Source organism: Sinohyriopsis cumingii, chromosome 8 (assembly GCF_028554795.1).
Source record: "Sinohyriopsis cumingii isolate HCF-2022 chromosome 8, ASM2855479v2, whole genome shotgun sequence".
NCBI classification, from domain to species: Eukaryota; Metazoa; Mollusca; class Bivalvia; order Unionida; family Unionidae; genus Sinohyriopsis; species Sinohyriopsis cumingii.
In genome coordinates this window covers 3,774,193-3,789,749 of record NC_142968.1, presented here as the reverse complement: position 1 = coordinate 3,789,749, position 15,557 = coordinate 3,774,193, and the positions used below count along the sequence as shown (strand labels likewise).

The window sequence follows — 15,557 nt, the reverse complement described above, 5'->3', positions numbered from 1 at the left end:
CATAGTGTTTAGTAATACGGTGACAGATCAGGGTTTATATTGTTGTGTAATGCGGTGTCAGAGCGGGGTATATACTGTCGTGTAGTGCATTGCCAGACCAGGGTGTATACTATTGTATATTGCGTTGCCAGATCAGGGTGTATACTGTTGTGTAGTGCATTGCCTGACCAGGGTTTATACTGTTGTGTAGTGCGTTGCCAGACCAGGGTGTATACTATTGTGTAGTGCGTTGCCAGATCAGGGTGTATACTGTTGTGTAGTGCATTGCCAGACCAGGGTTTATACTGTTGTGTAGTGCGTTGCCAGATCAGAATACATAATGTTTAGTAATACGGAGACAGGTCAGGATGTATACTGTTATGTAATGCAACGACAGACCAGGGTATATACTGTTTATTTTACAAATTGTTTTAATCTAAGTACTTATACCCTGACCTGATATGTACAGTGAAGTTAAATGTAAACCATGATCGATATTATGGATGAGACATTTGTTAACAAGTTTTAAAGATTACCTAGCTATTAACACCTTCAACCAAAAATATATACATATACATGACAAATATTTAATTTTATGAACACCTGAATCAGTTTTCATCATTTTCGTTGTCGTCGTCGTCATCATCATCATCATCATCATCATCATCATTAGTAGTAGTAGTATTTAGCTCAAATAAAAATAAAGTCATTCAGAGGCGGGGGGGGGGGGGGCGGTTCGACTGGTTTGGAAAGGGTCAGTAGGTCCTTATCTTCGGTTTTAAGTTTGATCAGCAGTGAGGATGCTGTGGACCTCTCGTGGAGTTTTCAGGATCCAGGTCGTTAAAGTGGTTATGGAATTGGGCATAGACAGTAGCAATGGTGAGGGTTTGTGACAAGACAAGTCACAGTATTATACCCTTTTGGGGCGAATATATTTCATTCTTAAATATCATATCAATATTAGACCTGTTTCCTGTTCATTACAGTTGTTTAGTACGGTTTCTGTATCACCTCAGTAATAAATTAAAATTAATAGTTGAGGCCGTGCTACTATCTACCTTTAACTTTGTTTAAAAAGTGAAACAAATCTTTATTTTAAAAAATAAAACACAAGCTGGTCACAGAATGACATCGGAACAGCACGGTCCAATGCGATCCCAACTGAGTCACGGTTAACCAATGGATGGACAACTGTTGTCAACTGTTCGTTTAACCGGTGCATTGTTAGGGCACACCTGGGGGAAAAAAATGAATTTGGATATTTTTATGAAATACGTCATAACTTATGCGCTACATACAGAGAGACAGACAGACAGACAGACACACACACACACACACACACACACACACACACACACAAAGAGATGACCGGTGCAAATTTAACAGAAGAAGAATGGGGAAAATAATGGACTAGAAATAAATCAAATAGATACAACTAGTTGTTGGAATGTACAACGTGATATCAATGATCAGCAAATTTATTCTGATCGTCAATTAAACAGCGTACAAAATGACCGGAATGAAGACTACATAATTTGAATGGCAGCCGATTTTCTATGATTTAAATTGGGACTACCGCTGTTTGCTTTTAGCGGTATTTTGAAAACATTGAAACAAATCAATTCAATAAGTCAAAGAAAATGATGGATCTGAAAATATTGGGAAAGAAGTTCTTGAGATGTATGTAAGAAATATTTTATGTTTTTAAATATCTCTGTCGCCTTAGAATGGCATAAAGGATTTAAAATATATATATATATATATATATATATATATATATATATATATATATATATATATATATATATATATTCAATTCCACAAAAATAAAAGAAATACGTGTAGTGAAATTTAATATATACATTTGAATTGATGAAAAATTAAAATCTATTTTTGCCTTGAATATTGGAATCATTTGCAAGAGAAGGAACATAACATTGGTCGCGCGTGTGCAGATACGCACACACTAACGCACGTACACACACAGACACACAGACACACACACACACTATGCATAAAATATGATTCCCGCAAGCACGATAGCATTGACTGTGAAAGTTACTATATCTTTATGACATGATATGCAATGATCAGCCAAGCGTCAAATATCAGTGAATTGTTCATATTCCAACTCAATTGTCTTATTTCTTTACCCATTCTATAGTAGATTCAAGTTTGAATGATATGGGTATTGAAGGTTTGTTGTCCCTTTTTTACATTCACCGCTTGAATTAATGTATACATCGTGTGCTTTTACACATCACAAGGACATACCCAACATGCATTGTTTAAAAACGAAGTTCGTCATTAGGTTATTGTCTTTCTAATTTATCACTGAAAGAAATTTGAGGGACGACGCTACCTGCATTTTTGGAAATTGCATTTTCGGTACACAAAAGGTGAGTGTTTATACATCATGTTCCAAAGTAGATTTATTATTTTGTGCAGATAGCTATCTCTGGAACGGCATTAACGCGGAGGAGGGGAGAACTAAAGTTTCCACTTGAAATTTGTTCCACTTAAACTTCCATGGTACGTTTGTAAGACGAATACTTCAGTATAAAACAGTACAAGAAGATCAATGTCTTTTGACAAGCAATACAACTTACAAACTGTAACCAGCGTATATGGTACGCGTTACTTCCAGTTAATTGTAACCTCACAGTGCAATTCATTTATAAAAGAGCATTAACAATGTCCGTAAAACACATGAATATTATTTCATAACATCATTTATAGTTGTGCATACGTATGAGTATAAAGTAAAGTTAAGAATTAGACTCAAAATGTGACACCACTTTTTTTCTTTCATGCGTAGTTAAAGGAGATGAAACGACAGAAGGATTAAAAATTAAGAAAATGCAAGAATCTAATTGGCTATATTGTTTTTTATCGTGAGATCTAAATCCATAAAGAATAGTTTTCCAAACATAGTAGAAGGGTTTAATACGCATATAGTGCCCGCAAATAAGAAGTACAGAAAACAGGAAAAGTGAGAACTGTTTTAACATCAGGTTTTTTTTTTTTTTTTTTTTTTTTTGTTGTAACGAATGTATACTTGTTTGCAGTTATTCTCCCCAACCTTAACAAGCACGTGTTGGAAGTGTAAAGAGGCTGCATCTAAGGTGACTCCGTGTGTGATGGCTGCAACAAGATGCTTCAAGATATGTAGGTGCTATTTGTTCAGCTTATTTTTTCAAAATTTTAGCAGATAAACTCAACTTGGAAATTAACGAAACTCTGAGGTTATGTTGCCCCTTGAGGTTGTTTTTTGTTAAGTTGATCTTTGAGGTAGCCCTTGTTTTAATGCAATTTGAGGCAGCCCTTGTTGCCCTTGAGGTAACCAAATGCAAGAGGTGTGCTATTTTTGGCTTCCTCGACCGGGGTAAAGAGGAAGGGGTCAAAGGTTGGATGAACACTATTTTGATTTTAATAGTCATTTTTTTCTTATATTTTCATACCAAATGTTATTTATGTAGTCATGGTATAAAGACGGATAGTGACCTCGGGGGTGGGGTTGCTTAGCTGGGGTGGGGATGAGTATAAGCCCGTGGAATATGTAGTACAATGCATGGAGATTTGATACGTCTGGCTATTAGAGTTGATACAGTTTCTTGTTACAACAACCAGAGAAAGGAAACCTTAACTTTGCGAACATCATATGTGGTATGAATATTCACAAGGAAATCCAACATTAACAAGTGTAACATGGATGATGATCGAGAGAAAAGTCATTCAACCGAATTGTAAGAATATATTCTAGTGCTCTCATACAATACTGATGATTCACTGAATGACTTATTCTCCTTCGGATGATGAGCTTTGTGCTGGGGAAAAAGAAGGCTGCTTCTGCTGCGGATGACGATACTAACCTTGATATGAGGAATGCCTATGTAAAGGCAATGAAAGGAAAATCAAACGATAGGAAGCTCTAAGGTATGTTCGGTACTTGACCCCGAGAGAGAGAGAGAGAGAGAGAGAGAGAGAGAGATCTGGGATATCCAAATTCTCCTTTTTCCTCGCCGTAGCTTCCGTCGACGTTGTCAAGTATTTGTTGTCTAGTAATACCTAACACACACGCACGTACACGAGCACATATGTCTCAAAATTAAACTTTCAAATACAGCAATAAGTTGAACGTACCAGTCTTGCACGCATGCGCTTCATACCTTAATTTTGACTTCCAGGCAGCCGGAGAAAACTTCTGTCATTGCTAACCGGAATCGTTGTTGCGTTCCTGATTCTCGACCACAGCCAGAGATTACGTGAGCTTTATATTCGTGTCTTATAGATCGAGTAACAAACAGACGTATTCACAGTTAAGCCCAGATTTTAATTTCATCAAAATAAATGCAAAAGAGGAAACAAACGATACATTTTATTGCATGACGATTTGTTTGGGCTATATATATATAATGCAATACCTTTTGGAATTACAATAAAAATAAAACCTGTGACAACCTGTGGACTCGATTTAGCCCAAACAAATCGTCATGCAATAATATATATATATATATATATATATATATATATATATATATATATATATATATATATATATATATATATATATATATATATTACTCAGAAACGATTCCAGTATGTGCATGCAGCAAAATGTCTGTATTTCTTTCTAGTGAATATGTTTTAAATATATGCCTTTTAACCAACATAAGCCCGATTTTAGAGCTTTCTTTCTATTTGTCTTTCTTTCCCTTTTTAATCAATCCAATTTCTAAGCTTAGTTGGAAGGAAACGTTTTTGTAAATCAGAGTACAGTATACGATATATTATAAACGCTTACAGTGTTTAATAATTTTATATGTGAACAGTAAAGCAAATGCCTGATTATGGATTATATCTTTAACACATGAAGTCATTCAACCATGTTTGATTAATCAGTGTACATGCTGTTACACCTCTGCCTTGTGAATGATTAGGAATAGAATTCCTACCTGAGCAAAATCGTGTTTCTTAAATAGACTTTTATATTTTGTAAATTTACATTTAATGAATGTACTTCAAATAATGCCTTCTTGTCACATCTAATGTCATGATCGATTTTATCAGCTATTTTACTGCTCGTTACATTTATATTTCGTACCTAAATGACTGATGTAGTGACCCGTGCTTCTTCTTCTTTGATGGAAAAGAACTTATACATACATACATACATACATACATACATACATGGATGCATGCATGCATGCATGCATACATATATACATACATACATACATACATACATATATGCATGCATACACGCACGCACAGACATACACACACCCAAATACATACATACATACATACATACATACATACATACATACATACATGCATACATACATAGATACATACATACATACATACATACATACATACATACATACATACATACATACATTTTATGTATTATGTTGCCCTAACCGTATTACTGTTTAACTTAACTGCATAATATGTTCGTATTTCGGCAGCATATGATTTTAAACAAACAGGGTGTACCAATTTTATACTTATATTATACGAATGTAGATTTAGGTTTACTCTGGTCTTAGTTGGGTGTCTATTAAACACTAACAATATGGTAATTTAAGTTCGGATCTCTCTCTCTCTCTCTCTCTCTCTCTCTCTCTCTCTCTCTCTCTCTCTCTCTCTCTCTCTCTCTCTCTGATACTCATATTCAACATGACATTTTCTTATATTTGTCACGTGAAATGCTTTTCAAAAATGAAAGATCCTTTATGGTCCGCATTATTCGCGAATAATTATCCTCTGGAAATAGTAATGACCAGTGCAATCATGGAAAAGAATCAAAAGCTTTTAATTTAGAGACCGTGAAAAACAATCGTTGCATGGTATCACAGTAGCCCATCAACCACAAAATATCGTGGTTTTACTAAGCTCACATGTACATGCAATATAATCCACTTTGATAAAAAAAATTAAATTTCAGTATCCGTTCAGTATTTAATATCAGTCATTTTCTTTTCTCAGTAAGACTGGTCAATAATCGATGTGTTGCTTCAGGACAATCATTTGACGGTTTGAAAAGTGATAAAAATTACAATAACTAAATACACAAGATTAATGATCGTTTTTAACGTGTTCCTCTCACGTTCACGAGAGAAAATAAAATCTACAGTATTCGCACTCCCTTGCGTTTGTTTTTACCCCCCCCCCCCCCCACACACACCGATTCAAGACTCTAAAAAAATGTACAAAACCTAAGTCATTTCATCCATCAATTTATAATTGCTAACCTGAGTGTAGCCAAGTGGCCCCAAACATTGTCATCTTATCTGGTTTCTAGTCCTGCCCCCTATATTTATCTGGTTTCTAGTCCTGCCCGCTATATTTATCTGGTTTCTAGTCATGCTCGCTATATTTATCTGGTTTCTAGTCTTGCCCGTTTTTAAGAAAAACTGTTGTCTGTTTCAAATATTTGCAATGTCTTGTTTTAATATCTCTATAAAAATATAGAACAAATTCAAAAAGTGTAAGTCTTACACGCGTTGTCTAAAGGATGTTATTCCCAAAGTTACAGAAATATGAGCAATTAGTCCAAGTTTATCGAAGACGGCTAACTACATGATATCTGTTATCGGAATGGAAAAGACTGGCGCACGCAAATCTAGAACTGTGTTAGTAACAAAAGTCCCGTTTGGTTTGAAACGCGCAGAAGATGACATCCATGTTAGAAATTATATATTGATGAACGAAATGACTAAGTTTTGTGTATTTAAATATCCTTGATGCTTTCCTTTTAAAATCGGTAGCTTGGTGCAAACAAACGAGAGGCTAAGCGAATACTTTAGAATAATTAAGACTTTTGTTGAGTATATACGAAAAATGTAGAAATTTCAAAGTGATATTTTTTCGGGTATCTTTTTCTACTTACAACTCGAAAACACGTGAGTCAGTTCTTCTGTTTTTTTTTTATTGCGGAAATAAAGTTAAAATGAATTAAACCTTTAATAATCTTTTTTTCCCGTTTGAAATGAAAATAATTCCAAATTATTCTTCATTGGGAGCTTGCTCGTTGGCTTTTTCATTACAGATACAAAATTGATTATACCAAGAGAGAAGAAAAGTCAAATAGACAACAAATATAACTGCACCAGCTGGTATGGTGAAACGTTTGAAGATAACCTTAGAATAATCGAGAATTATCCCCTGAAAGAGGCAGACATGTATCTAGAGAAACTCGGGGCAAAGCAAGATGGTCCGAATCAATCACTTCCGTTTCCGGTTTTAGTCACCGCAGCGAGTGCAGACTACTATGGTGTCACTCAAGCATTACTAAAATCCATAGACGAGATTATCCGTCCCAAATATCAGGACACAAAAGTTATTTTCTTTGATCTCGGGCTAAATGAAGACCAGATGAAAAAGGTATATTTCTGTCACTTTTCAGGTGTATCTAAATGGTTTGCTTCAGTCTAAGTCACCAATTCAACACCTCAAGTAGTTATACAAAGGCAATAATATCTCAGAAACATCTATTGCGGATTATATTATTATTATATAAATGCAATAAACTGACAATGAACAGTGCGAAACTAGTATCTATGACTACTATAACAATGAAATATCCGGGATATAATCTGCGCTTACATAAATTTACGTAGAATAACAGCTGTCGTTATGGCTCAACATTTTCTAGGTCAATACAAATATTTTCCAGTATCAACAACAACTTGAAATAAACTAGCTGACATATAATAGACTTAAAAGATTGAATTCCTGTAGAAATAGCCATGTAAAGTTTCGCAAACAACCGTTTCTCTCTTTTATTTTTTTTGTCTTGACTATGTTTTGTATTTGCCTTCGGAAAAGACTCATTAAAGAGTCGAAAGCGCTCATGCCAGCTAGATACTAGTTTCGCACTGTTCGTTGTCAGTTTATTGCATTTATTTTAATCAATCCCTGACACACGTGATCCCTTGCTGGACCCAGTGGACTTGAAAGGATTGTTATTTGCCATATGATTTGTATTCTTTATAATTATATATTTTAGCTACATTGAATAACAGTAACCTGAAAATGTATTAAGCTACAGGTAGGATAAAATTCTCCATGCGGTTTATAGTTTCTAGCACAATACCAAATAATTTAACTTCCTGTGCATGTGCCTGGTGTCTGTCTCTCTCAGAATGTTTTGTATGGCATGATATTAAAGTTGGAGAGACCTTAAGTTATTTTATAAGTGAATTTCTTTTTGTTATATTTCTGTTTCGGTTGTTATATACAGAGACAGACAGAAAGACATACAGACAGACATGAAGATAGGTTTTAAGTTTAACTTATGTAAGTAAACACGCAGCGGGTTTAGTCAAGTTTCGGTTTTAATTTAGCATTCGGAGAATTGTATGCAGGATAAACGTTCCAAATTCCGTATACGTAACCACTACTGCGTCTGTTTATTAGCACTGTCTGTTTTGCTTTAGACTGGTTCCAGAAGGCGGGGCAGTCCGCAGTTTACAGCCGTCAGTAATGAGAATAATTTCCAAGGATTTAATGGGCTTTTTAACAATCCTATTCACAAACACTGAATATATTGTGTACCGACTGTGTGTTTGTAATTAAAGCAAACCTACAACACATTGCAACAATCCCTACTCGCCATTCAAAGTCTTTAAGAGTTAAAAAGATGGCCTACTCGCCATTCAAAGTCTTTAAGAGTTAAAAAGATGGCCTACTCGCCATTCAAAGTCTTTAAGAGTTAAAAAGATGGCACTTTAACGAAATAGTACGCATTTTCATACACTTGATGGCCTCCTTTTCTATTTATAAACTAGATCAGCCATCAAGGGAATAATGAAATAACAAGTCGATTTGATAACAATAAGTTTATTTAAATTGTGAACCCAGTTTAAAGGTAAGAAAATATTGCTACAATTATCGTCAGCGTTTTGATTATACTTAATTAGTTTTTGATTATATTACATTAGTTTTTGATTATATTTAAATAAAACGTGTGATTTGGTGACGTCAACACAAAATTGCACGAAACAGATGATTACAGGTGTTTTCATGCTTAACAATTCTTTTTCATAATATTTAAGATGTAAGTTTTGCGAATGCTAATTTGATCATGTAAGAATAACAATCAAAACCATACACATCTTGTTGTGTGCTGAAGTTGACAGGAAGATTCGGAAAACGACTTTGAAGGTTAGGTTTCCAACTTTTAAACTTCGTTTGTGGGAAAATGGGCACACAACAAACCATGTACGAATTTTATATCCAATATATTACAGTGGATTAAGATTTCTTACGAATAATAAGGAATAACTACACTGAATGAGTTCCTTGCATATTTTCTTTATATTTCTATATCTTGGAAATGACATATACAAACTTTCCATGTCTTTTCTGGAAGTTTTATTTCATGAAACTGACTGGCATTTTGAGTGCACGTGATTTTTTGACTCGTTTGACATCCTACGCAAAAAGCAAAGAGACATGAACTCAACAAACAGACGATTTTATTTTTAATGCTATTTTTTATTATTTAATTTTTTGTTAGTTTTTTTTTTTGTTTTGTTTTGTTTACTGCAAGTGTCTAGTCAACGAGCTTCAAAGAAAAAATCAGAGCACAAAGAAAGGAGTAACAGCTTAATGACCAAATCATTCTATAGTGATATCAATAAATTATTTCGCGCCTATATTATTAGACATATACCTTCTCTCGAACTCAAGAACTCAAAAGGTTATACTACTTTTTTTTTCAAGAAATATATTTCGCATTATTTCAGCTGAAGAAATATTGCAAATGTGAAGTCCGTAAATTTCCATTTGATGCCATGCCGACACATGTGAAAATGCTTCATAACTATGCATGGAAACCAATTATTATAATGGTATGATGAATCTTTATTTCTCAGTCTTGCTTCTTTGTTATATATTTTCCCTTTTTCTACAAACTTATGCTAGTAATTACTTGTATATTCCTCTAAATAGAATTCTACACATAACCCATGACGCCATTACAGCATAAATTGCCTTGTCTATGTGTTATATCAGATAAGTGACACACACACACACATACAAACAGACACGTCGACCGCCATTACTACCAAGCTTAGTCTCTACGCATTCAACAGTGTCGGTGGTCAGCGATCATTTGAATATACAGTCTGTAAGCAATTTCGAAAATTACACGATGAAATAAAGTCTGAAATGTACGTAAGTTGTGTGAATGTTGATGTCTAATATTTGAATTGACTCCGTATTAGCGTAATTTGCGTGTATGCGATCTTTATGATGTATCTGAGGACCATGTATTCATGGTAACAGCAAGGCGGGACAAGGAGAAATGCGGAGAGCACGACACTATTTCTTATCTAATTTGAATTCGTGAAACTCGCCGTTTGATACATTTTATTGACATTTGGAATATTCTTATATTTGTTACTGGCTTCTTTAAATGGAAACCTATTTGTTTACTCTTATGAATGGGAACATTTATGTAATGGCTGGATTTGGATCTAGTTACTTTTATGAATGGGAACATTTATGTAATGGCTGGATTTGGATCTAGTTGCTTTTACGAATGGGAACATTTATGTAATGGCTGGATTTGGATCTAGTTACTTTTATGAATGGGAACATTTATGTAATGGCTGGATGTGGATCTAGTTACTTTTATGAATGGGAACATTTATGTAATGGCTGGATTTGGATCTAGTTACTTTTATGAATGGGAACATTTATGTAATGGCTGGATTTGGATTTAGACGTTTAAAGCCTCGGTATTTATGTGGCATACATAATTAGCCTTGCATATTTTTAACGTTGGTCAAGATTCGCGTTTAGTCAGTTTATTGGGTACTGCGGTAGGGCAATTTTGTTCCATGAAAGCGCTTTTAATTCTTAGACATTTCTCACAAAGTATTAGGTCCTATGTATTTGAGAGACCACGCAACTTTAGTACTCAGTTCCATGTATTTGAGAGACCACGCAATTTGAGCACTCAGTCCAATGTATTTGAGAAACCACACACTTTTAGTACTCAATTCTATGTATTTGAGAGACCAAGAAATTTTAGCTTTCAATCTCATGTATTTTGAGAGACCACGCAACTTTAGTACTCAATCTCATGTATTTTGAGAGACCACGCAACTTTAGTACTCAATTTCATGTATTTGAGAGACCACGCAACTTTAGTACTCAATCTTATGTATTTTGAGAGACCACGCAACTTTAGTACTCAATCCCATGTATTTTGAGAGACCACGCAACTTTAGTACTCAATCTCATGCATTTGAGAGACCACGCAATTTTAGTACTCAATCCAAGGTATTTGAGAGACCACGCAATTTTAGCAAACAACTGATTTAACTCTTGATATCTTTAAACTGCTGGTACATCGACATTACAAGACTGTGAATGAAACTTTTATAGAAATGATTTGAAATACAAATTTATTTTGGAGGAAGTTGCTATAATTACTTTTTATTTGCAGAAAATGCTGATGGAGTTCGGTTTTGTCTGGTGGATGGACAGTTCTGTCAGATGGACAACAAATGATCTAGAAAAACCCATAGTTTATTGTCAAGAAAATGGTATACTCTTCTTTACGTATGGAAATTCTTTGAATGTAGCCTGCCATACAAGTCCAAGCACTATGAAATTTCTCGGAGAAGATGCATGCAAGTTTAGACACCTAGGAGAGATAGAAGCAGGTTTTGCTGCATACTTTTATAACAAATTAAGCTTCACTGTCGTGAAGGCATGGACGTCATGTGCATTACTAAAAAAATGTATATCGCCTTCCGATGCTACTTTTGTTTGCTTTTCATGTCATCAGAATATGGGAGTATGCCACAGATATGACCAATCAGTGCTAAGTATAATGCTAAGGCGATTATACCATGCTCACAATGACTACCCCTTGGTAGGAAAGCCTTTCCGCTTGAAAAATATTAAAAGAGGTCATAGAATAAAATATTTTCCGGAATAACTGATGTTTGCTCTCTCGGTCTCAAGTCATAGTTATAGAGAAATGCAAAACACGCTTAATGCGTTTTATATTTATTACTTTATAAAGATTTTATGAACAGTGTTTATTCATATATGTATAGATATCGTGAATACTGAACATTTTATCATATATGTGTATATCGTGAATACTTGATGTTTTATCATGTATGTATATGTATTATATGCTCATTTTCCCCCCATTAACTTTACATTGTCAGAATCGTGCAGTATTACCCGATACTGAACCCGCGCACCAATACACATATTATTTTCACGTGCATAAAGGAACAACATTCTATTGTAAACAAACAATGGACGCAGACGCCAGCACTTTTGATTTGTAAACAAATCATGTACACTCGCGTAAGAGGCGCTTTACGTTGTGGTTGCTTAAATTTGTTTCTGAATGAACTAAAACAGATGTTTCGTGGCGTGCCACATACCATCTGCTTTGGCACATTCCGCGTTGATACAATGTTTCGGATTTAGGCTAGCTACAGTATACAACAGACGCAAGAAAAATTCCTTACAAATAACATACAAGTGACAAGTCATATACTGTCTTCTTTAGCTGGTGATAGGAATGGCAAAAAAATATACTTACAGTTTTACATCCTGAATTTCCTCAAAATGTACTTTCTTAGTTCTGCAAATCCGAATTACATGCGCCATGTCATAGGTTCTCAATCTTGATTACACATTTCGAAATTGTACTGTAATTTCGATGATAAGTGCAATTATATCCTCTTTACTGCACTCAAAATGAAATAAGCATTAAATTCCATAGCGTCTTTTTGATAATTGCAATTGAAAGACATCATATTTTTCCCACATTATGAATTCAAACATTCAATAACAGAAACAGAAACACATTTGCAGATGTCAACACGCTTCTTCCTAACTTCTTCAATCGCATGTATTTCGTGTAGAATTGTGACATACGAATCCAGTCCATTATCACGAACTTTCGTAGAATCGAAAAAAATACCAAAGTCTATTCATTCCAGATCAAATGGAAAAGTTGTTGCAATGCACATTCATTCACAATATGACTCCAAATTTCAACTTTAACTAGACACGCATTTTCTTTCGAAAGTTATGTCGAGCGCGCGACTAAGTTCAAATTTATCTGGGCAGAGTTATGTGCGCAGTAATAATGTTGATTTGTGTAATGATGAACATGCGCTTGTGTATTTAGTTTGGAATACGGCATACATTCATTCAGGTTGTTTCTTGTAGTGTATTTTGTTTATATAATTAGGCCTTAGGTAATTTCCCAAGGTCGTGCAGTGTTCAATCAAATAAACTCGTTCATATTTTTCCATACAAATGCAGTAACCTATAATTATTATATGCTCATTTTTTCGTTAACTTTACATTGTCAGAATCGTGCAATATTACCTGATATTGAACTCGCGTGCAAATACACATATTATTTTCACGTGCATAAAGGAACTACATTCTATTGTAAACAAGCAATTTCCACAAAATGTACTTTCTTAGTTCTGCATATCCGAATTACATGCGCCATGTCATAGGTTCTAAATCTTGATTACACATGTCAAAATTGTACTGTAATTTCGATGATAAGTGCAATTACATCCTCCTTACTGCACTCAAAAGTAAATAAGCATTAAATTACATAGCGTCTTTTTGATAATTGCAATTGAAAGACTTCATATTTTCCCACATTATGATTTCAAACATTCAGTGACAGAAACAGAAACACATTTGGAGATGTCAACATGCTTCTCTCTCGCGTCTTCAGTTCGATGTATTTCATGTGGAATTGTCAGATAAAAATCCAGTCCATAATTAGAAAATTTCGTAGAATCGAAAAAATACCAAAATCTATTCATTCCAGATCAAATGAAAAAGTTGTTGCAATGCGCATTCATTCACAATATGACTCCAAATTTCAATTTTAACTAGACACGCCATTTTCTTTCGAAAGTTATGTCGAGCGCGCGACTAAGTTCAAATTTACCTGAGCACAGTTATGTGCGCAGTAATAATGTTGTTGTGTAATGATGACTCTGCGCTTGTGTATTTAGTTTGGAATACGGGATACATTCTGTTACTTTGTTTCTTGTAGTGTATTTTGTTAATATAATTAATCATTAGGTAGAATAAAAAATGAGCATATAATAAAAAGGTTACTGTATTTGAATGGGAAAATATGAACTCGTTTTGTCCGATGGATCTACTGCACTCCCAAAGTCGTGCAGTATTTCCATTCCAAAAACTCGTTCATATGTTCCCATACAAATGCAGTAACCTATAAATGTTATTAAAGGGAAATACATTAGTGATTCGAGTTTGGAAAAAAAGGTTTGATTATGTCACGATGTTCTTGGCCTTTCCCATATGAAACATAATATTATTTCAAGAAAATGACGAGAGATGGCCGATACATGCAACGATGTACCATCAACATTCCTTCGAGTTGACATTTTCAACACTCTTCTGCAGTGGCATCAAGGTCTTAATGTCATTCACCACCCTAGCCTACTTGAAACTTTGGATCTGGAAAACAAATATTACACCAGACAATATATTCTGTTTTGAATTCGCTGCATTGAAACCAGTTTTGACGTGAATTATATCTAAACTGATTGGCGAAAATATTAAATAAATGTCGAATTAAAACGATGGAAATATTAGTTCACCGACTGTTTCACAGATAGCATATGAAATAGTTTAGAATTGTGAAGGCAATTAAACTATTTTTTACATTTTAGTTTTCATGCAATTCCACAAAATCTTTGTCTTAAAATGTTTATTGTAAGTCAGAATCTTTATAATACTCGGCAGTCTAATTTGAAGGCAATGCCATTTAAATACCACTGAAGGGGAAATGCTTAATTTTGCTGAGCAATTTAATGATTGGTTTGAAAGCTTATATCTTAATGGCTGAAATGTCTATTAGAAAAGTTATTAGCTTATCTAACTTCTCCGGACAGTACAACATTTATTTTTGTTACAAATATGTGATGGACTTAATTTTCAATGAAACTGTGAGACAAGTTATTAATTCCATATCTGTGCATTGTATAACTTACGTGTTTGCCTCACCAAAGAAGCTAGCTGAAGGTATCCAAATGAGGAATCGTTTCAGTACAAAATGGTTGCCAATCAATCAATATAAAACTATATTAATATAAGATTTCCTTTTCTTCCACTATGTACTACATGTATAGCAACGGAAATAATATAGATGATATCAAGGGAAGGAACCTATATGAAACAGATGTACAACGCAGATTTTTGGCTGAATACGTATGTTTTTAGTTTGTTGATGATGGTGTTTTGAACGAGAAAATCCCGTTTTCATTGATGCGTGTCGAGCCAAATCAGTCTATTAAACCTTCGTGCTCGCTTATTTAGGACGTTACGTAGGATCTCATGTATACATGAGGAGTTAAAAAAGCTGTCAATAAAAGCAACGCGCTAGATTCTGAATTTTAAAAAGAATTTAAAGAATAGAATTCTTCTGTATAATAGGTCACTTGATACTTTTGCATTTAAGTAGACGCAGTCCAATCTAAGCAAACTTATTCTCTGGCAGTCCTTTGATTTTGCTCCAGAAATAA

The 15,557-nt window shown here is 34.4% G+C and overlaps 1 protein-coding gene across 4 annotated transcripts; it reads left to right on the top strand.

Annotated features, from left to right (window-relative positions):
• The first annotated feature begins 2,046 nt into the window (after positions 1-2,046).
• LOC149792872 (uncharacterized) lies at positions 2,047-15,475 on the top strand. 4 transcript variants are annotated; one of them, XM_089966664.1, is made up of 6 exons: positions 2,047-2,378; positions 3,048-3,147; positions 4,167-4,244; positions 7,037-7,371; positions 9,738-9,842; positions 11,447-15,475. In XM_089966664.1, exons 2-6 carry the CDS (start codon positions 3,120-3,122, stop codon positions 11,942-11,944), a joined length of 1,044 nt encoding a protein of 347 aa, XP_089822790.1. In that variant the 5' UTR covers positions 2,047-2,378; positions 3,048-3,119; the 3' UTR covers positions 11,945-15,475. The 4 variants fall into 4 exon arrangements, with proteins under 4 accessions (XP_089822790.1, XP_089822791.1, XP_089822787.1 ...); XM_089966665.1 differs by having other exon boundaries at positions 3,048-3,151; positions 4,171-4,244; XM_089966661.1 differs by lacking the exon at positions 2,047-2,378 and having other exon boundaries at positions 2,727-3,147.
• The last annotated feature ends 82 nt before the right edge of the window (positions 15,476-15,557 follow it).

Coding starts and splice junctions, on each gene's coding strand:
- LOC149792872 (XM_089966661.1), top strand. CDS start 3,030: ATGTATACTTGTTTGCAGTTATTCTCCCCAACCTTAACAAGCACGTGT. Junction 3,148..4,166: donor AACAAGATGCTTCAAGATAT/GTAGGTGCTATT, acceptor TTTGACTTCCAG/GCAGCCGGAGAAAACTTCTG. Junction 4,245..7,036: donor CGACCACAGCCAGAGATTAC/GTGAGCTTTATA, acceptor TTTTCATTACAG/ATACAAAATTGATTATACCA.